The following is a 24,657-nucleotide window of genomic DNA, read 5'->3' as shown; positions in this document are numbered from 1 at the left end:
TTGGATAAGTCATTGGAACTGGATGAAATGTACCCCAGGCTACTGTGGAAAGTGAGAGAGGAGATTGCTGAGCCTCTGGTGATGACCTTTATATCATCAGCAGGGACAGGAGAGGTTCCCGAGGATTGGAGGGTTGCAGGTGTTTCTTTATTCAAGAAAGGGAGTGGAGATAACGCAGGAAATTGTAGACAAGTGAGTCTTACTTTAGTGGTTGGTAAATTGATGGAAAAGATCCTGAGAGGCAAGATTTATGAACATTTGTAGAGGCGTAATGTGATTAGGAATAGTCAACATGGCTTTGTCAAAGGCAGGCTATGCCTTACGATCCTGATTGAATTTTTTGAGGATGTGACTAAACACATCGATGATGGAAGAGCAGTAGATGTAGTGTATATGGATTTCTGCAAGGCATTTGATAAGTTACCCCATGCAAGGCTTATTGAAAAAAGTAAGGAGGCATGGGAACCTTGCTTTGTGGATCCAGAATTGACTTGTCCACAGAAGGTGGAGAGTGGTTGTAGACAGGTCATATTCTGCATGGAGGCTGGTGACCAGTGGTGTGCCTCAGATCTGTTCTGGGACCCTTTCTCCATGATTTTCATAAATGACCTGCATGAGGAAGTGGAGGGTTGGGTTAGTAAATTTGCTGATGACACAAAGGTTGGGTGTGTTGTGGATAGTGTGAAGGGCTGTCGGGTTACAGCGGGACATCAATAGGATGAAAAACTGGGCTAAGCAGATGGAGTTTAACTCGGATAAGTCTGAGGTGGTTCATTTTGGTAGGTCAAATATGATGACAGAATATAGTATTAATGGTAAGGCTCTTGGCAGTGTGGAGGATCAGAGGGATCTTGGGGTCTGAGTCGATAGGACACTCAAAGCTACTGCACATTAGGGTTAAGAAGGCATATGGTGCATTGGCTTTCATGAACCGAGTATTAGGTTTAAGAGATGAGAGAGGGAGAGGTAATGCTGGACTCACTTGGAGTACTGTGCTCAGTTCTGGTCACCTCACTACAGGAAGGATGCTGAAACTATAGAAAGGGTGCAGAGGAGATTTATGAGGATGTTGCCTGGTTTGGGGAGTGTGCCTTTTGAGAATAGGTTGAGTGAACTTGGCCTTTTCTCCTTGATGCGGCATAGGATTAGAGGTGTACAAGATAATGAGAGGCATTGATCATGTGTATAGTCAGATGCTTTTTCCCCAGGACTGAAATGGCTGGCATGAGAGGGCACAGTTTTAAGGTACTAGGGAGTAGGGATAAGTTTTTTATGCCGAAAGTGGTGAGTTCATGAAATGAGCTGCCGGCAATGGTGGTGTAGGCAGATACAATAGGGTCTTTTAAGAGACTCCTGGACAGGTACATGGAGCTTAGAAAAATACGTAGAGGGCTATGGGTAATCTTTGGTAATTTCTAAAGTGCATACATGTTTGGCACAGCATTGTGGGCTGAAGGGCCTGTATTGTGCTGTAGGTTTTCTGTTTCTAATATGAAATTAGTTTCTATGTTACATGTATCGTGCCAAACAAACAGATGTTTCACCTTTACAAGCATATGCAGACAAGCCTTGGCATATGTCAGCCAAATTTAGCTTTGTCCATGTTGAAATAATGCATTTAAGATACTGTTCTGCACAGTTCCATGGCTGGTTTAATTGTAAACACTGTATGATTGTAATTAAGCTGCTGGATTAATAATTAGAATTCAAAATCTATTGTTAAAAATGAATCTGACTACACAGGTAACTGGGAAATTAAAATTGTGTTATTTAATAAATATGGACTTGATATACTTCATGGGTACAGAGACAAACACAAAAAATTTCTTCACTCGTCTCCTTCAGGAAAGGAAACCTATTGTTCCTACATGGTATCACTGAAAGTTCCGACCAGGTACACACTAAAGAGATTAATATTTAATTCCCCTCAGTTGTATCTGAGCAAAACATGTAAACAATTTAGCAGTGAGTAATAAATGTCCCTGTCCTGTGCATGAAAGAAATAATATGGCTTCACAAGATATGCTAACGCTAAATGCAATCAAGATTAAAGAGATGAACCTTAAAGAGATGGAGTTATGATGGTTCCCTCAACTGATGTGGCAAAATAATTTCCAACCGGTTTCAAGTAAAATGGAAATATTCACGTTACCATCTATTATGTAGTACCTTCCTTATCAAGAATGAGCTATGCTGACTGGGAGGGATGGGGTGCAGGACTGAAAGCTCCAGATCAAATTACCCGTGTTTTTCAAATGGTAACTTTCCACTACAACCTCTATACAGAGAGATCAGAGTTCAAAATTCAAAGTAAATTTATTATTAAAGTGTGTATATTTCACTATATACTATCCTATGATGTATTTCCTTGTAGGAATTCACAGTAGAACAAATAAATATAAAGAATCAATGAAAAACTACAGACTGACAAGTAACCAATGTACAGAATAATACATATTCATTGAAAAGTGAATTGACCACAATCTTCAATTGATTTTATCAATGACCTTCCTTCCAGAAATGCAGATATAAGATGGTGATTCTACCATGTTCAGTTTCATTCATAACTCCTCACCTGCGACAAAAGCTCAGCACCATTCATAAATTCTACTTGCATTAGAGAAGTGAATGTCACTGATCATTTCTAGTAAAACAGTCAGTCAACTCCCTTACTTTCATTAAATTCCTCACCGTCAACATCTTGCAAACTTAACTGAGCTAGCCAAATGATGCTATTTTTCTTTCTGTTTCTCTTAACCATTTCTTAACATGCCTTTCTTTTCTGCTTCTATTCCTGAAATTGCCTGCAAGTGAAGGAATGTCAAGAAGGTAACGAGACATGGGAGTAGAATTTGGCTTTTCAGCACATCAGGTTTGTTCTGTTATTCCATAACGGCTGATTTATTATCCCTCTCAGTGCCATTCTCCTACCTGCTCCACATAACCTTTGATACTTTTACTAATCAAGAAGCTATCATTTCTGCTTTAAACCCAATATATTGGATTTATCAGAAAGGATATATTTGCAGTGAATGCTCAGTTCATTTATGTATTCAGTGATGTAGAAGAGAAACTCTGAAAGCAGACTCTAACGTGCATATTTAAATTAGGAAACCACGTACAGCTATTCCACAAATCTGGCGAAGGTGAAGACTGGTTTTGCACTTCTGTCCGTGGCATATGCAGTCACCCCTTTCCCAACCTACTTTATTAAAGAGGACTCTCAGAACTCTCAACATGGATAAAATAGTCTCTCAAGACTTTTCAAAAAAAACCCAATGCTCTGGGCATTCAGATAGTAAAAAGATTCCCAGTCTGAAGGCATTCTCACTGTGGGATGCATGATGCCATGATAGATCATTATAACCACTGCAGTTTACCATAAGTTTTATTTTGTGTATGCCCTAGTCAGAATCAATTTTTTTTTTTTTAGCTATTTTATGGGAGATACAACCATGTTGTTGGATGTTTGAGGACATGTTTAGTAGAATAGATGAGCAGGAGCCAGCAAATATGGTGTATTTAGCTGCTTGGAAGATTTTGATATGGTCCCGTGCAGGAGGTTGTTAAAGCTGTAGATAATATGGAATTGGAGGGAACATGCTGAAATGTATTGATTATTAAACAGAAAGCAAATGATGGGAATAAACAGAACCACTTCAGATTAGCAGTCTGTGACAAGCAGAATAAGGCAGAGATGTGGAGTCCAGCCTTTCACAATCTACCTGAGTAATTTGGCTTGAATGTTATATCAAATTTCTAATTTTCCTATTAATACAAAATATAGTGGTATTGTGAGTACTGAGGTGGAGTAAAGTGAATTGAGGGAGATGTGGCCAAACTGAATGAATTGGATGAGGGTATGCAATATCATGTGGAAAATACATGAGGTCATTTACTTTAGTGCACAAACAGAAATACAGTATTGTGTAAATGGCAAGCAAGAGATTGGATGGTATTAATGTTCAAAGGAAGCTAGGTGTCCTTGTGTCCTTGTGCACATGTCATTGAAAGCCAGTGGATGTAATCGGAGAACAGGAAGGTAAATGGTATGTTAGTATTATGAGAGGGAGGACACCTCCCTCATTATCATTCAGGGCCCCAAACAGTCCTTCCAGGTGAGGCGACTCTTCACCAGTTGGTCTGTTGGGATCATATGCTGCGTCTGCTGCTCCTGGTGTGGCCTCCTGTATATTGGTGAGACCCGATGTAGATTGGGAGACGACTTCACCAAGCACCTTCGCTCTGTCTGTCACAAAAAGCTGGATCTCCTAGTGGCTACCCATTTCAATTCTACTTATTCCCATTCCAACATATCAGTCTGTGGCCTCCTCCACTGCAGCGATGAAGCCACACTCTGGTTGGAGGAGCAACTCCTTATATTCTGTCTGGATAGCCTCCAACATGATTTCTTGAACTTCTGCTAATTGCCTTACACCCCGCTTCACCATTCTCTATTCCTGTTTCGCTCCCTCAATTTATCTCTTTACCTGCAATCACCTCCCTCTGCCGCTCCTCCCCTTCCCTCTCTTGCATGATCTTCTGTCGTCTCCTATCAGATTCCCTTTACTCTGAATCTTAATCTATTTCACCAATCAACTTCCCAGCTCTTCACTCCCCCTCTCCTGGTTTCATCTATCACTTTCCTCTCCTCCCTCCATCTTCATAGTCTGTTTCACTCCTACTCCTTTGCAATTGTGATAAAGGGTCTCAGCCCTAAATGCTGACTGTTTACTCTTTTCCATAGCTACTGCCTGACCTGCTGAGTTCCTTGTGTGTGTTGCTTTAAAATGTCTGTCTGTGTCATTAAGCATAATGGATGCCATACAGAAAAGAAAAAAATTCTTCACCTCACATGTCTCAAGTACCATTTACACTCATTAATCCTATTTTAAACCACCCACATTCCCTTCAGCTCCTAAGTTCCTCCATTTACCTATGCATTACGGTGGCCCATCAGCCTTTAGTCTCGTGGAATTTGGAAGGAAATCCATCTCCAGGAAGAAACCCACTTGGTCACAGTGCAGACTGCATGGACAGCAGAGGAAGTCAGTATTGAATCTCAACCCCTGAGTAAGAGGCAGCAAACCGGGCAACTGTGGCCATTTTTCTCCCTCAGAATCACTATTTATTTTTAGTTGCAGTAGAGAAACAGCTTAATTTCTCATTTGTATTTACCTTAGTGTATTAATTATTTTACTCACAATTTCTTTTTTTACTTGGGCATTTACGTGCATATAAATTACGTATTCTTGAACTTTCTTGCAGACGACATCGGTATCATTCTGAACCACAGCCAAAGTGCAGAAGAGCTCCTAAAACGCAGGAAGGTTCTGCGTGAGGCTATATTGAACTACCTAAATAAACAAGGTTTCGAGCTTTCTCCATCTTTGGACAAACCGCAACTTATTAATAAAGCTTTGATCTATTGGAGTATAACAGAAACGAATGGAGAGCCATCAACAGCTGAAACCACTCTGCAATTCCTGCACCTAATATCAATGGAAGAACTGGAGGAGGCAAGGAGACAAGAGGAGCAACTGCGAAGGCGAGGACAAATACTGAATCCACCACAGGGTGCAACAGCCACGGAGTTGGTAATTTCACAGGTAATTTATGTGCATCAGAAGATATTTAGCTGCATGTGGAGATTTTAATGTTCTTGCCTCCGAACTATTAGAATTTCTTGATGATTTTTCAGTGTTCGTCGACTTGAAAGATATTTTTCCATTAGCTGAAAACCATAATACTCAAAATGCTATCCAGAAAAATAACTCAGACAAAATCGTTGCAATAGTTGTACTTCACAAGAAAGTGTTCTCTTAAGAACCCCTTAATATATGAAATGGAGGTTGTTATCAGATTAATTTTTGGGAATGTAAAGAAAGAGTTGTGAAATGGGATGAAAATCGAGTTGATGTAACAGAATGATGGATAAAATTAGTGTGGCAAAATGATTTTTACCATATTTAATGTCTTTATATTCTTTCCTCACTTGGCTCAGAACTGATTTGCACTTAGATTTGTAATGTTGACGGGTATCTGGAACTGTGATGTAAAGCATAATATAAATGCTGCTAACTCATCATTGGGGTATTGTTTCTATGTAAACTTAAAAGGAAAGAATTTTATACAGTGTGTTTAGCATCTCGAATACACTGTCAGGGGTAGTAGATAGAGGTTTAATTCAAGAGATCTATAAAGAGCCGGTTAAGTATCTAAAAGGAATGAATTTAATGGGCCATAGAGAAAAGACTGGATAGTATTACTTGGGACTAGGTGAATTGCTCTTAAGTGGAGCCTGAATGGCATTATTCTGTCATTCTGTAAAATCTTATTGCTATGTTGAATTCAATTAGAAGAAAACACCAAATGTAGTAATACAAATGCAGTGAAGTACAAAATCAAGCTTTGAAGTATCAATATACATTTATTACCACAGTACAGTATGTATGCTGTGTACAACTGAGGTTTGTTCTTCCACGGGCTGCCACAGAAAAAGCGATCATGCAACCTATTTAAAGAATTATCAAACACCCAACCTATGATTTTTTTAAAAAAAGAACAAGTCATTTCACAAAAGCAAGCTTTAAACATACAGAATATTAAACATCAAAGTGTGGAATGCACCTTAACTACATAATACATACAAATGCGAGGGGAACTCAGCAGGCCAGGAACTATACATGGAAAGAAATGAACAGTTGATGTTTTGGGCCTAGACCCTTCATAAGGACCATTGAGAGCAGTGTATGGATAATGAACAGATGAAGAGTGTGGAGGAGGGGCAAGGTATGGAGTTATGGAGGCCAATTAGGTCACTAGAAGAGAGAAAAGAAAAAAAAATTAAGGGGGAGAGAGATTGAGGGGAGTGATTAATGGAAGCTTGAGAATTTGCGATTCATGCTGCCAGATTGGAGGCTGTCCCAGCAGCATGCTAGGTACTGTTTCTCTAATTTGCTCTCACCTGACAGAGGAGGTTGTGCTCAGAAATGTCAGTGTGGAAATGGAACTAAAATGGCTGACCATCGTGAGATCCTGCCTGTTGGGCAGGTGGGGCAAAAGTGCTGGTGAAGCTGTCCCCCAATCTGCGTCCATCCTCATTGATGTAGAAGAAACGGCAATGGGAGCATCAGATGCAATATGTAACACCAAAGGATGTTTAATTTAAATTTATTATCAAAGTTCATATATGTCACCATATAATACCCTGAGATTCATTTTCTTGTATTTGTAATAAAAAAAAAAGAGGACAATAGAATTGGGGAAAAGCTGCATACATCCGACAAACAGCAAGTGTGCAAAAAACAGTTGCAGGTAAAAAATATATTAATAAATATTGAGAACCTGTGACAGACTGGGCTGTATCCATTACTTTTTGTATGCTTTCTGTTCAAGGGCATTGGTGTTGAAGGAAGTAGAGGCGCTGCCTTGTTCGTAATGGAAAGATCCTCTGAAATGATAATGCCGTGAACTTTAAAGTTGCTGACTGTCTTCACCTCTGATCCCATGATGAGGACTGGCTCATGGATCTCCGGATTCCTCATATTATAATAATCAGCATTTTCAATCTCCCTCCCATGTGCCGATCCACAGGATTCACCTGTGAAAGACAGTCTCACATGCATGGGCTGTTTAGAGCCCTGGATGATAGGGAGAAGGTATAGGGACAGATGTAATGCTTGTCCCCAGACCCCTTTCGTGTATTTGAGTGCAGGGAAATGGATGAAAATAGGGAAAACAAAGATGAGACCGTGCTGAGGACAGGATATTGTGCCTCACAGGGAGAAGCAGGTGGGACAGGGGACGGCAGGGGATGGGGATGATGGGGATACAACAGGGTCATGCATGGGGTCAGAAGAGGGCAGTGAATTGGAGGAATCGGGAGGTGAGGCGGTGGAAAGAGGGGGGACTTGGAGAAGTGAGGGGAGGACGAGTGTTAGCAGAAGCGTGTGAGGCAAGGAGCTGATGAGGAGAGGTGGTGGTACCTGAGCAGGAGTTCTCACCTGGGGTCTTAGCTGAGACGGGAGTGGGATCAGGAGATGTTAGGATCCTTGCCCAGGAGATTATATTAAACCTTCCTTTGCTTTGTTAGTTTTAATCTGTTCTGATATATTTGTGTTCCCTATTCACAACAATGGAACAACAATGGCAGGTATTTCTGGGAATAATACAGAAGGTGCAAGATCAGTTCATTACAAAGGGGAAGGAAGATTCTAAGGAGAGTAAGGGGTGACCGTGGCTGACGAGATGTCAAGGACAGTATAAAAATAAGATAACATAACAAAGATGAGCAGGAAGCTGGAGGATTGGGAAACTTTTAAAAAGTAACAGAAGATCACTAAAAAAAAGCAATACGGGGAGAAAAGGTGAGATTCAAAGGTATGCTAGCCAAGAATATAAAGGAGTATAGTAAAAGCTTCTTTAGGTATTGTGAAGAGGAAAAAATTAGTTAAGACCAAAGTTGGGCCCTTGAAGACAGAAATAGGTGAATTTATTATGGGGAACAAGGAAATGGCAGATGAGTTGAACAGGTACTTTGGATCTGTCTTCACTAAGGAAGACACAAACATTCGCATTAGGCAGAAAATGGTGTTGGGTAGACTGATAGGACTGAAGGCTGATAAATCCCCAGGGCCTGATGGTCTGCATCCCAGGGTACTTAAGGAGGTGGTTCTAGAAATCATGGACTCAATGGTAATCATTTCCCAGTGTTCTATAGATTCAGGATCAGTTCCTGTGGATTGGAGGGTAGCTAATATTATCCCACATTTTAAGAAGGGAGGGAGAGAGAAAACAGGGAATTATAGAGCAGTTAGCCTGACATTAGTGGTAGGGAAGATGCTGGAGTCAATTATAAAAGATGAAATAACAGCACATTTGGATAGCAGTAACAGGATGAGTCCAAGTCAGCATGGATTTACAAAGGGAAAATCATGCTTGACTAATCTTCTGTAATTTATTGAGTATGTAACTATGAAAATGGACAAGGAAAAACCACTGGATGTAGTGTACCTGGACTTTCAGAAAGCCTTAAGGTCCCACATAGGAGATTAGTGGGCAAAATTAGAGGATATGCATTGGGGGTAGGGTACTAACATGGATAGAAAATCGGTTGGCAGACAGAAAACAAAGGGTAGTGATTAACGGGTCCCTTTTAGAATGGCAGGCAGTGACTAGTGGGGTACTGCAAGACTTTGTACTGGGACTGCAGCTATTTACAATATACATTAATGACTTGGATGAAGGGATTAAAAGTAACATTAGCAAATTTGCAGATGAGACAAAGCTGGGTGGCAGTGTGAAATGTGAGGAGGATGTTTTGAGAATGCAGGGTGACTTGGACAGGTTGGGTGTGTGGGCAGATGCATAGCAGATGCAGTTTAAAGTGGATAAATGTGAGGTTATCCACTTTGGTGGCAAGAACAGGAAGCCAGATTGCTATCTGAATGGTGTCAAGTTAGGAAAAGGGGAAGTACAATGAGATCTAGGTGTCCTTGTTCAACAGTCACTGTGAAAGTAAGCATGCAGGTACAGCAGGCAGTGAAGAAAGCTAATGGCATGTTGGCCTTCATAACAAGGGGAATTGAGTACAGGAGCAAAGAGGTCCTTCTGCAGTTGTACAGGGTACTGATGAGACCACACCTGGAGTAATATGTGCAGTTTTGGTCTCCAAATTTGAGGAAGGACATTCTTGCTATTGAGGGGGTGCAGCGTAGGTTCACAAGGTTAATTCCCGGAATGACGGGACTGTCATATGTTGAAAGATTGGAGTAACTGGGATTGTATACACTGGAATTTAGAAGGATGAGAGGGGATCTGATTGAAACATATGATTATTAAGGGATTGGACACGCTAGAGGCAGGAAACATGTTCGTGATGTTGGGGAGTCCAAAACCAGAGGCCACGGTTTAAGAATAAGGGGTAGGCTATTTTGAATGGAGTTGAGGAAAAACATTTTCACCCAGAGAGTTGTGGATCTGTGGAATGTTCTGCCTCAGAAGGCAGTGGAGGCCAATTCTCTGGATGCTTTCAAGAAAGAGTTAGAGCTCTTAAAGATAGCGGAGTCGAGGGATATGAGGAGAAGGCAGGAACGGGGTACTGATTGTGATCATGGCTGATCATCCAGTGAATGGTGGTGCTGGCTCGAAGGGCCAAATGGCCTACTCCTGCACCTATTGTCTATTCTCTTTCAGATCCAAAAAGAGAGCACATATGACTGCAATTTTACTAGAATGGGGTGAGAAATTATAGTTTGCTTGTTTTGCACTGATGATCTGTTACTGTTTATGTTCCAGAGTCATAAATCCAAAAGCCAGAGTCACTATTTTGCCTGTAATTTTAATAGGTGCATAGCAAATCAGTGTGAGTAGGAAAGGTGTGTGCTGACAAATTAATTTCTCTCTGTAAATTGCCTGTGTTTAGTGATTGCTGCAAACAGATGGAGATAAATGACAATACGGGGAGAATACAAAAGTGATACTTGTAGGATCCGTGTACATGGGTGGTTGAAGTTTGTTACGGATCCCGCGGGCTGAAGAGCTGTCTCCGTGCTGTAACTATCAATGACTGATTCTAGAAGCCTCAATTCCTACAATAATCTTTAGCCTGTTTGAACCCTGTCAGCGAGGAAGGAGCTATGACTTCTGTAGCTTTACATCTCAAAGCGTTTCCTGTTTACATTAGCCGATTTATATCAGTTTTGATTTTCCCTTATTCCTTTTGATTGTTTCACTTCAATGTAATTTCCCGAATACGTTGACTGATGTGTTGATGCTTTCGAAGCCAATCTGAGGTCACCGCAAGATTACTGCGTATCTTCTAACCGAGTTGACTCTAAATTCTTGCTGACCTTCGATTTTATTTAGGAGAGAGAAAAATCATGTCGTCTTTTCTACAGACCCAAAGAAGAGGATGTTCGGAAATCCTAAAATCATTAAGCTGCGATAATTTGCTTGGACTGAAGAAAATCGTAATCCGTGGAGGGTTGACTGCAGAAGGTAAGTACAGTCTGATTTCTATCTTAAAAAAGATTATAATTGTTTTAGACTATTTTGGCAACTGAAATTTACCTTGTGTTTAAAGTTAACACAAGGAAATCTGCAGATGCTGGAAATTCAAGCAACACACACAAAATGCTGGTGGAACGCAGCAGGCCAGGCAGCATCTATAGGATGAATTACAGTCGACGTTTTGGGCCGAGACCATTCGTCAGGACTAACTGAAAGGAAAGATAGTAAGAGATTTGAAAGTAGGAGGGAGGGGGAAATGCAAAATGATAGGAGAAGACCGGAGGGGGTGGTGTGAAGCTGAGAGCTGAAAAGGTGAGTGGCAAAAGTGATACAGAGCTGGAGAAGGGAAAGAATCATGGGACTGGAGGTCTCGGGAGATAGAAAGGGGGAGGGGAGCACCAGAGGTAGATGGAGAACAGGCAGTGATGGGCAGAGAGAAAAAAGAGGGGGAAAATACTATATCAGGGATGGGGTGTGAAGGGGAGGAGGGGCGTTAATAGTCAAGGTGAAGCCACTCTCGGGTTGGAGGAACAACACCTGGTATACAGGCTGGGTAGTCTCCAACCTGATGGCATGAACATGGTGACTTCTCTAAGTTCTGTTAATGCCCCTCCTCCCCTTCTTACCCCATCCCTGATGTATTTAGTTTTGTCCCCTCTTTTTTTCACTCTGCCTGTTCTCCATCTCCCTCTGCTGCTCCCCTCTCCCTTTCTTTCTCCCTAGGCCTCCTGCCCCATGATCCTTTGCCTTCTCTAGTTCTGTATCCCTTTTCCCAATCACCTTTCCGGCTCTCATCTTCACCCCACCCCCTCCGGTCTTCTATCATTTTGTATTTTCCCCCTCCCCTCACTACTTTCAAATCTCTTACTATCTTTCCTTTCAGTTAGTCCTGACGAAGGGTTTCGGCCCGAAACGTCGACAGCACTTCTCCCTATAGATGCTGCCTGGCCTGCTGTGTTCCACCAGCATTTTGTGTGTGTTGCTTGTGTGTAAAGTTGCACGTTTACACTCGAAGTTTTAAACATATTTAAAGAAATATTTAGGTTTTTTTTTATCTTGCCACATTTGAACAGTTAAAAGAACATATTTATTAGTGGCTTTCTATTAAATATATAGTTTAAAAAATGGAAAATGTTCTTCTAAAATAGAAAATTTGGATGTTATTTTGCAAAATTTCTTCCAGATTTATTTAATTTTGAAGTAATCGACTTTGAAGGATCATAAACATGAGGGCTTCTTTCATATGCCATTGTTTCTAGTACATGGATCACAAATAGATTATAACAGTACAGAATCAAACAACAAGCTCTCTAAGCCTTTTGGTGTTGGACTGTTCTGCTTCAAATAACATTTCGAAAGGTAATTCAAGATACTGAGATCTTGGTACGAAAATGTTTGATTGGTGTACCAAGACCTGGCCGAAATTTAATTCCCCAGAAATGTCTGCTGTAAATGTCTATCATTTGACCATTATATTGAGGTTGCCTTGAATATTTTCTGTCCTCTGGACTTGTCTGCTAATCATTTTTTGGACCTTCAGCTGATGAAAAATAATTTTACTTTGTGTACTTTAAATGCTTTCATTTAAAATTATGCTGCTGTGTTATATGGTTTTCTCCATCTCAATAGCCTTTCTCAAACTCATGACATTCCTATACAAGGCAACCTGCCCTAACTTATCCAGTAGCATATTGTTACGTACCCCATAACTGGGTCACTTACCAGCAAAGATAGAGGTCCGTTGAAGTCTGATGGTACTATTTTTAAAAGTCTTTATTTATAAAGGGGCACAAAAATAAGATTAATACAAACATTCAGATAATATACATCATCAATACTCCATCTAAAAGCGCAGGTATAGTAATAATCATCAATAAGAAATAGCTCTATCGTTTGTCTAGGGGATAATATATTGTCCGATGGAAATATAAAAGTCACTCAGTTCCTGCAGGCTTCAGCCTTTGGGGACCGCTGGGTTTTCACTTGTTGGAGAGAGAGAGAGATTTGTGAGAAAAGAAACTTGCCCGGGTCTTTTGATGAGGCCCATCCGTTGAGTCGAGGGAGTTGGTTCCCTGTTGTTAGTTCAAGAAAATAGATTCTGTGGTACCCGCCACCGGCTCCCAGGCAAGGGAACCGAACGCACGTGGCTTCCTTCAAATGGCTTCCCACTATTACTGGATCGCTAGCGTTTCTTCTGGTGCATCTAAGGGGCCGTCTCTACAGCCCCTCTTTTATCTTGACTCGCAGGGTAGTAGATGTCAATCAGGTTGGGGGTGAGGCAATCTCTCTCTCTCAACCAGCCCACTTTGCCCGAGGGCTTGCACGTAGCCTAGTCCCCAATCCACAAATGTCTCCAAGAGACAATGGCCAATGTCGCGTGACTTTACTTTGCCGGGGAATGAGGCAATTTGCACGTCTCTCCCTCATTTCCTGGGTCCTTTGACCCAACCCACTAGTGCTCTTGCGATTCTCACAAAGGAGGGGGCTGCGGGCATAACACCTCCCCTCTTAAAAGCATTTTTTTACCAGCGGTTTAAAAACGAAGTAGTACAGAGTCTTACAGGATTTTAGAATCTAACACAATACAAGAGCTTTTCTTTTCACTACAGAGCAATACAGTTATACATTTAATTCAACATCTAAACAGTTTACGATTACAGTGTCACTTCCTTTAATAGCTTAACATCTTGTACCTTACTAAAGTCTTATAGCATCAGACTTCAACTTAATAACCACCTTTTTTTTCAGCAAACAAAACTAACGAGTTGTGATCTTAAGCTTACGTGTATACTACCACAGGTCATGCAAATACCAATTGTTATGTTGATTTCAACTTAACAGGCAGGCTTCCAAGGGGTTTGTCTTTATTATTCACATGCTTTGCTGAAATCCCGTACAACCGGCTGGGCTATTTAAAAATGGCGCCCTTCATTAACCATCATCTCTTTTCCGGTGAGTTCCTACGGGAGGAACTCAGGTAGTTTGGTGAGGTAAACTCCCGCCCGCCTCGTTCATAGGAGTTATTTTATCAACACCGTGTCCCAAACTTAGACCATTTCCACTCAATTCTTTAATTTTACACAGGTGGCTAGCCCTCTCGTCAGGACCCTTCAGTCTATTGGTTTTTAATTCGAACTCTTTGTTCAAGTAGCATTTCCAATTCTGCCTCTTCACACCCCATTCTGGAATAACAATAGGGTGGGGGGGCCCCGGCATCTCCCAGCTTAATCTGTAAGCGATCTGCAGGGTTTAAAATTTCTTCATTTGATTTTGGACCTGCAGATTTCCCGTTTCCTTCACTAATAGTATTTATCTCCCCATTTTTGAGCTCCGCATTAAGTTTCACCACCCCTTCAAGCACAAACACCGGGGAACTCTCACTTCCCACGATTACCAGGGTTAACCCCTTTTCCACTGAACCAAGTCTATCTGACCCAAAAGGATGGCCGTCTCGTTCAGCTGAATCAAATACCTCAGACTTTTTCTGAGCTCTATTACTAGGTTCAGGACCACGTGCATCCCCATCTTGGACACACTCAAACGGGACATTGACCTCATCCAGGCTTTCAATACCCGTACCTTTTTCAAATTCTAAATTCCCCTGATCCTCCCAGTTACACTCTGGGCAACTCCCTTCCAGAGTAAACTCAACCCCACGGGCTGAAACAACCTCATCTGCCAACCCAGCAGACTTCTTCAAGGCAAGGGCACCCTTTTAATCTAGGACTGCCCTCATTTCATTGTCGGGAACACCTTTAGAATTTTCAACTTCGTCAAACAGGTCTGCCACACCCAACAGATCATCCATGTCCAACTCTGGACCTCTTAACTGCTCTAACGGTTCCTCATCATTATTTTCTGCCTCTAGAACCTTGCTCCTCGTTAATGGCAGATCTACCTCCTCTCCCTTACCCTTTCACTTTACTACTCTTCGCTTTATCACCCTCTAAACCCTCGTGGCACAGGGTTGGTAAAAACGTCTCGGCCAAATCGAAACTGGCCCGATTTAAACTGCTCTCGTTCTCAGCTGCCACTCTCGACAGGCTGCGAGTGACTGCGCATGCGGGATATCTCTTGGAAGCTAGGGGCGGAGCCTCAACACGCACAGGCGGTTTTATCAGCGTCATGGCTGCCCAAACCTTACCCCCGGCTAAATCGTTACCAAGAAGGACGTCCACCTCAGTTCTCGGGAATTCTGATGGCACCCCTATTTCAACTGGTCCAGGCACCAGCTCACAATCCAGAATGACCCTATGCAAAGGCACCCTTCGGTCCATTTTCCTATGCCTCTCAGGGCTACCTCTCCCGTCTGAGGTCCGAACTCTAGCACTTTACTGCTAATCAATGACAGCTCAGCCCCCGTGTCTCTCCAGATTCGTACGGGAGTTGGTGGGTCCCCCTTCCTCAAAGACACGGTCCCATGTGACAGACAAGTTTCAGACCCTTCTCGTACTCTGTCTACCCGGGGCTCTCTTGTCGATTTACTGATTACCACAGCATATCTGATAGGGACTGCTGCTTTCCCCTTTCCCGTCTCCCTCCTCAGAGCAAAGCACCGTGACGCAACATGCCCGCTCTTCCCACAATTAAAACAGGTCAAGCCCGGAAATCTCTGGCCGTCTGGCCTTTCCCCCTCAACCTTACCACTAGCTCCCGGCGGGACCTCTGCCTCAGCCGGCGGACTTTCTCGATCGTCCCCACGGTCTCTCAGGGAACTTTTATTCGAGGAAAACTTTGCCTTGTGGGTTAGGGCATATTCATCTGCGAATTTAGCAAATTCTGATATGGACTTATTCGGCTTCTCATTCAAATACATCTGGATCTCCTCCGGAACACAACCTTTAAATTCCTCAATCAAGATTAACTCCCTGAGACGCCCATAATCCTCGCCCACTATTTCTGCAGTGCACCAACGGTCCAAGAGCACCCCCTTCTCATGGGCAAACTCGGTATACGTCTGATTCCACCCTTTCCGTAAATTTCTGAACTTTTGTCTATATGCTTCAGGTACTAGCTCGTAACTCCGGAGAATGGCCACCTTTACTTGGTCATAACTCTCTTCCCCTTCCTCCTCCATGGACAACGCCGCATATGCCCACTGTGCCTTCCCTCTTAACACACTTTGTAACAACGCCACCCACTGTGTTCTGGGCCACTTCTGATTCACTGCCACCTTTTCAAAAAGCAAGAAATAACTATCAACATCCGTCTCCTCGAACGGGGGTACCAACCTCAACGCCCGACTAACATCAAACCGCTCCTCTTGGTCCGACCCCTGACTTCGTTGCTCTTGCTTTAACTTCTCCATCTCCAAGTCATGTTTCCTCTGTCTCTCTGCCTCCCTCTCCTTCTCGGCCCTTTCCCTCTCCTTCTCGGCCCTTTCCCTCTCCTTCTCGGCCCTTTCCCTCTCCTTCTCGGCCCTTTCCCTCTCCTTCTCGGCCCTTTCCCTCTCCTTCTCGGCCCTTTCCCTCTCCTTCTCGGCCCTTTCCCTCTCCTTCTCGGCCCTTTCCCTCTCCTTCTCGGCCCTTTCCCTCTCCTTCTCGGCCCTTTCCCTCTCCTTCTCGGCCCTTTCCCTCTCCTTCTCAGCTGCTTCCAGCTCTTTTAGCTGAAGTTCATGCTCTCTTTCTTTCTCGGCCCTTTCTCTCTCTCTCTCTCTTTCTCGGCTGCTTCCAGCTGCTTTAACTTAATTTCATGTTCCCACCTTAATTTCTCCAACTCTAACTGAGCCGTCCCACTAGCTGGTACCTTTTCAGGGATATTTTCCAATACCTCAGCTGCAAACACATTCTTCTCAATGTAATACTGAGTTATGGCCCTTCGCACCTCCCGCTTTTTCATTGATGACCTCACCTCTGCGAGGTTTAACCCCTTCGCCAAATTTACCAAGTCTGATTTGGTGGCCGCCTCTAGCGCCCCCAGAGTCGGGTTTCCTATAAATTCATCCACGTCCATCTTTGCTGGTTTCCCGTCTGGCTACCCGCATACCAGATCCAAGTTTGGACTTACAAGCCCGATTCACTGGCCCTCCAATTTGGTATCAAATCCTGAGATGAGATCCCCAAGTTGTTACGTACCCTGTAACTGGGTCACTTACCAGCAAAGATAGAGAGGTCCGTTGAAGTCTGATGGTACTATTTTTAAAAGTCTTTATTTATAAAGGGGCACAAAAATAAGATTAATACAAACATTCAGATAATATATGTCGTCAATACTCAATCTAAAAGCACGGGTATAGTAATAATCATCAATAAGAAATAGCTCTATCGTTTGTCTAGGGGATAATATATTGTCCAATGGAAATAAAAGTCACTCAGTTCCTGCAGGCTTCAGCCTTTGGGGACCACTGGGTTTTCACTTGTTGGAGAGAGAGAGAGATTTGTGAGAAAAGAAACTTGCCCGGGTCTTTTGACAAGGCCCATCCGTTGAGTCGGGGGAGTTGGTTCCCCGTTGTTAGTTCAAGAAAATCATTTGTGGTACCCGCCACCTGCTCCCAGGCAAGGGAACCGAACGCACGTGGCTTCCTTCAAATGGCTTCCCACTATTACTGGATCGCTAGCGTTTCTTCTGGTGCGTCTGAGGGGCCGTCTCTACAGCCCCTCTTTTATCTTGACTCGCAAGGTAGTAGATGTCAATCAGGTTGGGGGTGAGGCAATCTCTCTCTCAACCAGCCCACTTTGCCCGAGGGCTTGCACGTAGCCTAGTCCCCAATCCACAAATGTGTCTCCAAGAGACAATGGCCAATGTCGCGTGACTTTACATCACCGGGGAACGAGGCAATTTGCACGTCTCTCCCTCATTTCCTGGGTCCTTTGACCCAACCCACTAGTGCTCTTGCGATTCTCACAAAGGAGGGGGCTGCGGGCATAACAATATGCAGTGAATAATTAATATATAATTGTATTCCGGCAAGATAGCACCAATGTTCAATGGCAACATCTTGCAGACAGTTTACAGAACTACTGGATACTCGTCTTCTGCTAAATATACTTCTGAACTGTGATTGTTTGCAGCCTGTAATTTCCCTTTTTAACAATATATTTTTGGGACAACTGAATGATCTGGTGCTTCTGTGATTTCGTGGGGGATTCGGCATGGAATACAGCTGTGGCTGTAGTTGGGGGTGGCTACGTTTATTCCTAATAGCACAACCTAGCACAAACTCGTGGTTGGCTCCATTGCTCCACTCTGAGTAAAGCGTTGAGCCAGATTAAATTTAATGAGAATGGAAAACGAATGGGTGTTCAGTGCCACCTGCCTGTGCTTGACTGGTATCCTACTCAGTGTTGCCAGCGGAAGGTGCTGCAGTCTTGGTTCCCAGGCTGGGATGTCCGATTGCCTCGGCAGCTCATGGCGATGGACTCACTTCTGGCTGCAATTTCATGTTTAGTGTCTTCACTGTTGAAAATACTTTATTTGTGTGGTTGAGACCTTTTGGCATGCAAGTGGATCTGTGGTTGTGACCTGCAGCCATTGACACACAGTAGTGAATTTACTGACGCGGTAGCTGTGGCTGCAGCCATTGGCACCTGGACAGGCTTCACTTAACCCAGAGGCTCATGGCTGTGAATGCATTTTTGGGGACTCTATAGCTTGATGTTTAATGTTCTGTTTATAGTTTTCTCTTTTTATTGCTGTGATTTGTTTTTTTTTTGCAGGTTTGATTGTTTTGTGTGGGTTTTTTTCTTTAAATGGGTTCTTTGGCATTTCTTTGTTTTATGACCGCCTGCCAGAAGACACATCTCAACTTTGATAATAAATATACATTGAACTATAAGGTTCAGTTTCAGAGTACATGTCCACTAGTTAATGTGTGCTAGCTATATACTTACTGTAATCTTGAATGTAAAATGAGCCTTGGTGTATATCAACCAAATTTAGCTTTGTCCATCATATTGAAATAATACATTTAAAATACTGTTCTGCACAGTTCCATGGCAGGCTTTAATTGTAAATACCCTATGATAATTAAGCAGCTGGACTAATAATTAGAATTCCAAATCAATTATTAAACAGATGAGTCTGACTACCACATAGGTAACTGGGAAATTAAAATTTAGTTATCTAATAAACATAGAATTAAAATACTTCCTTGAAACAGAGACAAACACAAAAAATTTCTTCACTAGGTTTTGTTCCCTGAAGGAGATTATTGTTCCTACATGGTCGCAACTTTCAATGATACCACATACATGAAAGTGATAAATATTTAATTGCCCTCAGAAGTAATTTCCAGCCAGATTCAAGTAAAACAGTTTTCACACCACCATCCAATATAGAGTACCTTCCTAATCTCAAGTGTTAGTTATGCTGAGTGGGAGGGATGGGGTGCAGGACTCAAAGCACTAGATCAAATTACCCATATTTTTCAAATGGTAACTTTCCACTACAACCATTATGTGGAGTTCAAAGTTCAAAATTCAATAAATTTATTATCCTATATGTCACCATATACTACACTAAGATTCATTTCCTTGCAGGAATTCATAGTAGCATAAAGAATCAATGAAAAACTACACACAAAGACCGACAAGTAACCAGCATACAGAATAATACATATTCATTGAAAAGTAAATTGAGCACAATCTTCAATTGATTGTATCAATGACCTTCCTTCCAGAAATGCAGATATATGGTGATAGTTCTGCCATGTTCAGTTTCATTCATAAATCCTCACCTGCGACAAATAAATATGGCCATTAGAGGTGGTCAGAAGGTTGATATTCTGTGGAGAATGACTCGCCTAATGCCTTCCCAAAGCCTTTCCAGCATTAACACAACACGGGTGAGGCATGTGATGCAAACTTGCCACTTCCCTGATGAAATTAATTAGTACCTTCACTAATCACTTCCTCCATCTCTGGACCACTGAATGTTAGTTAATGTGTATCATCTGAAAAATGAACTGCCCCAACTTACTAGGTCTCCTTTGATAGTATCTCATAAAGCCACCACTGTCACTTAGAAGGACAATGGCAGAAGGTACAAGACATCCACAACAGCTTCTGCTTCCTTTCTACATCTTTGCCTTGTCACATACTGTGCTGCTTTATAATTGTGTTTCTTCTCTGAAGCTTTGAGCAAATCCTGGAGGTTTCTGGGATATACTGCACCATAAGAACTGCAGTGGTTGAAAAATGTAGCTAACTTGGTTGAAAACAACAGCTAATGGTGAAAAAGGAAGTAAATTATTGACAAAGGTAGTAAATCCACGCTGCTTCAAATGTAATTAATAATGGACAGAAACTGTGAAGGACACAAGGAAAATGTTATTCCAAAACAACGTTCAAAGCAAATTTATTTTCAAAGTATGTCTACCATATCCAACTCTGAGATTCATCTTCTTGCAGACTCCCACAAAACAAAGAAACCTACTCGAATTCACAAGAAACACACAACAAAGACCAATAAGCATCCGTGTCTGAAAAAGAACAAATCATGCAAATAATTAGAAAATGTAAACAAATAATATATAGAACATGAACAAATAAATTACCCAAAATCTACTGATGCTCAGCTTTCTCTATTGCGTATTTCATCAAAAACGTTCAGTGAATGCTTCTCACTCTCAACAACCAGAGGTGCTTAAGTCCCATACCACCAGCTTCAGAAAGAGTTAGAACCCTGGAACCGCCAGAGACTGTTGTCGAACAGTTTCTAACTAGTATCAGTTGTGTGCAATTGTGTGGCCGTTAGACACCAGAGCAAACAATTTTAAAATAGTGCTAATTGGGTTTGCTTGCATTATGGGCTGACAGTCGGAGAATCATGAAGTAGCGGGTTTTGATATTTTGAAAAATATCGACTGTGCATGAAGGCAATGCAGTTTGCCCTGATTTTGTTTATTTACAGTCAATAAAAGGAACACAGCAGTGTACTTGCTGGATGAGCTCCTTTGTGACGACTGTTTGGAACTAATACAGTTTTATAGTACTGTAGTGGTATTTGTAGTGTTCTAATCTGTTCCATATTTCACTTCAATATGTGATTTGTTTCTCAGTTAAATGGTAGTTCATTTTATTATGCCTTTTTAACTATTTTCATGAAACTTCAACTAATTGGGGCAGCCACTTAATTGGATCAAAGTGATATGTCCCAGTTAACCAGAATCGTCTGTTTATATTCCATGAAATGAAAAAGTGCAGGTTCAGGTTTGGCCAGAAAATAGTAGGGTATGATTAGGTAGGTGCAAATGCATTAAATGTTAGTTAGTTCCTCTAACCCTTAATCTGCTTTTTTTCCCCTGGTTCTTTCCCTGAAAATACCTGCAAGTAAATGAATCTCAATAAGGTAGCATAAGGCATAGGAGCAGAATTTGGCTATTCAGCCCATCAAGTTTGTTCTGTTATTCCATAATGGCTGATTTATTATCCCTCTCAACTCCATCTCCTATCTCCTCCTCATAACCTTTGATACCATTACTAATCAAGAAACTACCAACCTCCGCATTATCACTCCAGTGTTTTGGGCTTAATGCACAGTAATAGATAAATAGATAGATAGATACTTTATTCATCCCCATGGGGAAATTCAACTTTTTTCCAATGTCCCATACACTTGTTGTAGCAAAACTAATTACATACAATACTTCACTCAGTAAAAAATATGATATGCATCTAAATCACTATCTCAAAAAGCATTAATAATAGCTTTTAAAAAGTTCTTAAGTCCTGGCGGTAGAATTGTAAAGCCTAATGGCATTGGGGAGTATTGACCTCTTCCTCCTGTCTGAGGAGCATTGCATCGATAGTAACCTGTCGCTGAAACTGCTTCTCTGTCTCTGGATGGTGCTATGTAGAGGATGTTCAGAGTTATCCATAATTGACCGTAGCCTACTCAGCGCCCTTCGCTCAGCTACCGATGTTAAACTCTCCAGTACTTTGCCCACGACAGAGCCCGCCTTCCTTACCAGCTTATTAAGATGTGAGGCGTCCCTCTTCTTAATGCTTCCTCCCCAACACGCCACCACAAAGAAGAGGGCGCTCTCCACAACTGACCTATAGAACATCTTATCAGAATGAATGCTCAGTTCATTATCTGTGTATTCAGTGATGCTGAAGAGGAAAAAATCTGAAAGCAGAGCTCTTAAGCACATTTTTAAATTAGAGTACTATTTACAGCTAATCCACCAATCTGATGAAGGTGAAAACTGGTTTTGCATTTTTGTCCATGACATATGCAGTCACCTCCTTCCCAACCTACTTTATTAAAGAGGACTCTCAGAACTCTCAACATGGATAAAATAGTCTCTCAAGACTCTTCAAAGGAAGCCTGATGCTCTGGGCATTCAGATAGTGAGAAGTTTCACAGTCAGAAGTCACCCTTTCTCACTGTGGGACACATGATACCACAATAGATCATTTTAACCACTGCAGTTTACCATAAGTTTTATTTTGTGTATGCCCTATTCAGAATCAATTTTTTAAGCTATTTTATGGGAGATACAACCATGTTGTTGGAATATACAGAAACAGTATATACACGAATCAATAAGGAATATTAATGGTTTAAATGTTTTCCAAATAAACTATAATGGAATTGGGCAGAATCGATGTGGATTTGGGAAAGAAAAATAATGAAGTACTTTTTGAGGACGTGCATAGTAAAATAGTTAAGCGGGAACCAGCTCACTATTCTACTGTGTATTTAGCTTCCTGGAAGAATTTGATGTGGTTCCATGCAGGAGGTTGGTAAAAGTGAAGACAATATGAAATTGGAAGAAACATGCCGAAATATATTGATTATTGAACAAAAAGGAAAGAATGGGAATAAACAGAACCCCTTCAGATTAGCAGTCTGTGACAAGCAATTTAAGGCAGAGCTGTGTGGTGTCCAGCTTTTCACAATCTATGTGGGTGATTTCTTATTTCCCTATTGATAGAAAATTTAGTGGTATTTTGAGTATGAGGTAGAGTAAAGTGAATTGAGGGAGATGTAGACAAACTGAGGGAATTGGATGAGGGTATGCAATATCATGTGGAAAATGAGGTAATTTACTTCAGTGCAGAAAACAGAAACACACAGTATTGTGGAATACTCTGTGAAAACACAGGGAACGACTATGACCAAGAGCTAGGATAAGAGGCTCTGAGTGTCCAATGTGTTGGTGTGGGAGAGCGTTCTCCAGCATTTAAAGGTTTACGAGTTCACCAAGCAACGTTGAAGTGCTATTCCATCCCAGTGGATGAAGATGAAATTACTTCAAGCACAGAAGATGTGGTCTTTTCGACCACTGATACACAAGCCACAGCAATTCGCTCTGGAGAGAGTCATCATACTCCAGGTCAGACGAGAGATAACCCAGGTCAGGTTGCAGACCACGGTACCCAGGTAGATTCTTCGCATGATGGCGGTGGTGAAGTGGTAGAGAAGAAGAGGAAGGTCAAATGGCCAGCAATGGCAGATGAGAAGGCTTGGCGTGTGTTTGATGAGGATATCAGTATGATGTTGGAGAACACTCTTGGGAACATCAAAGAGAAAGTTGGAAGTGATGGGTGATATGATTTATAATGTTGGAAAGTACAGGTTTGGTTTGGTTTAGTTGAGTTGAAGAAAGCAAAACCTACACAGCACCCAAGCAGGCGCCAGAAGGAGATTAGTAGGTTGAGGAGAGAGCTTAGATCGTTGAGACAGAGGTGGAAGGTAGCAAGTGAGGGTGACAAGCCAGGGCTTGCTGGTCTCCAAGAGCAGTTTCAAATAAAGTTAGCATCACTCCGTCGTGCATAGTCACAGCGTAAAAAGTGAAAGAAGAGAGAGAAGGCAAGAAAGGCATTCTTTGAGAACCCTCACCAGTTCATAAAGAGATTGTTTGAACAAAGTAAGAGCAGGCAGCTTAATATCTCTCAACAAGAACTGGAGGATCACCTGGAAAGCTCTTACTGTAACGAACAGTGGGAGACCCCTTTGCCTGACATTTCTGGGCTTGTGAAGCCTACCGAGCCAGGAGTGAAGGTCGATCTGTCAGAACCCAAAATGGCAGAAGTCGAGCAGTTCATCAAAAAGGCAAGGTCAGGTTCAGTGCTAGGACCTAATGGAGTGCCATATAAGGTGTTCAAGAAGTGTGAAGAGCTGAGGAAATACTTGTGGAGATTGTTAAAGGTGGTGTGGAGACAAGGTGTTGTTCCTTTGTCATGGAGTGAGGTTGAAGGAGTATACATCCTGAAGGAAGAGATTTCTATTACATTGAATCAGTTCTGACCAATTTCACTCCTGAATGTAGAGAGGAAGATTATGTTTGGCATTCTAGCAGAAAGAATATCTTCATTTGTGATAGAAAATGGGGTAGTAAATACATCTGTGCAGAAGGCAGGAATACCAGGCTTCCCGGGATGCCTTGAACATACTAGTATGATGTGGCATACCATCCAGGAGTCGAAAAGGTTGAGAAGAAATCTAGCTGTAGTTTGGCTTGATCTTGCAAATGCGTATGGTTCCGTTCCCCATGTCCTGATTGTGTTTGTAATGGAATTCCTATGGATTCCTGCTAAGGTGAGGAACTTCGTTATGCAGTACTACAACAATTTCCGGATGAGGTTTTCCACTCAGCAGTTACAACTAGGTGGCAGAGTTTGGACGTTGGTATCCCAACGGGATGTGCGATTTCACCCATCCTTTTTTGTGTTAGCCATGGAGGTCATTGTGAGGGCT

General features: G+C 42.0%; 1 protein-coding gene across 1 annotated transcript in view; it reads left to right on the top strand.

The window, feature by feature from the left end:
- LOC140727581 (uncharacterized) overlaps window positions 1-24,657 on the top strand; it is a 167,282-nt gene that overhangs the window by 10,500 nt on the left and 132,125 nt on the right. The window contains exons 3-4 of the mRNA XM_073045104.1: window positions 5,269-5,609; window positions 10,902-11,001. Of these exons, the coding sequence (XP_072901205.1) occupies window positions 5,502-5,609; window positions 10,902-11,001 (208 nt within the window). The 5' untranslated portion in view covers window positions 5,269-5,501. The remainder of the gene's footprint in view (window positions 1-5,268; window positions 5,610-10,901; window positions 11,002-24,657) is intronic.

The sequence above is a fragment of the Hemitrygon akajei genome, chromosome 5 (assembly GCF_048418815.1).
Source record: "Hemitrygon akajei chromosome 5, sHemAka1.3, whole genome shotgun sequence".
Lineage (NCBI taxonomy): Eukaryota > Metazoa > Chordata > Chondrichthyes > Myliobatiformes > Dasyatidae > Hemitrygon > Hemitrygon akajei.
The sequence above is the reverse complement of the archived record's forward strand: the minus strand, read 5'-3'. Positions and strand labels throughout refer to the sequence as shown.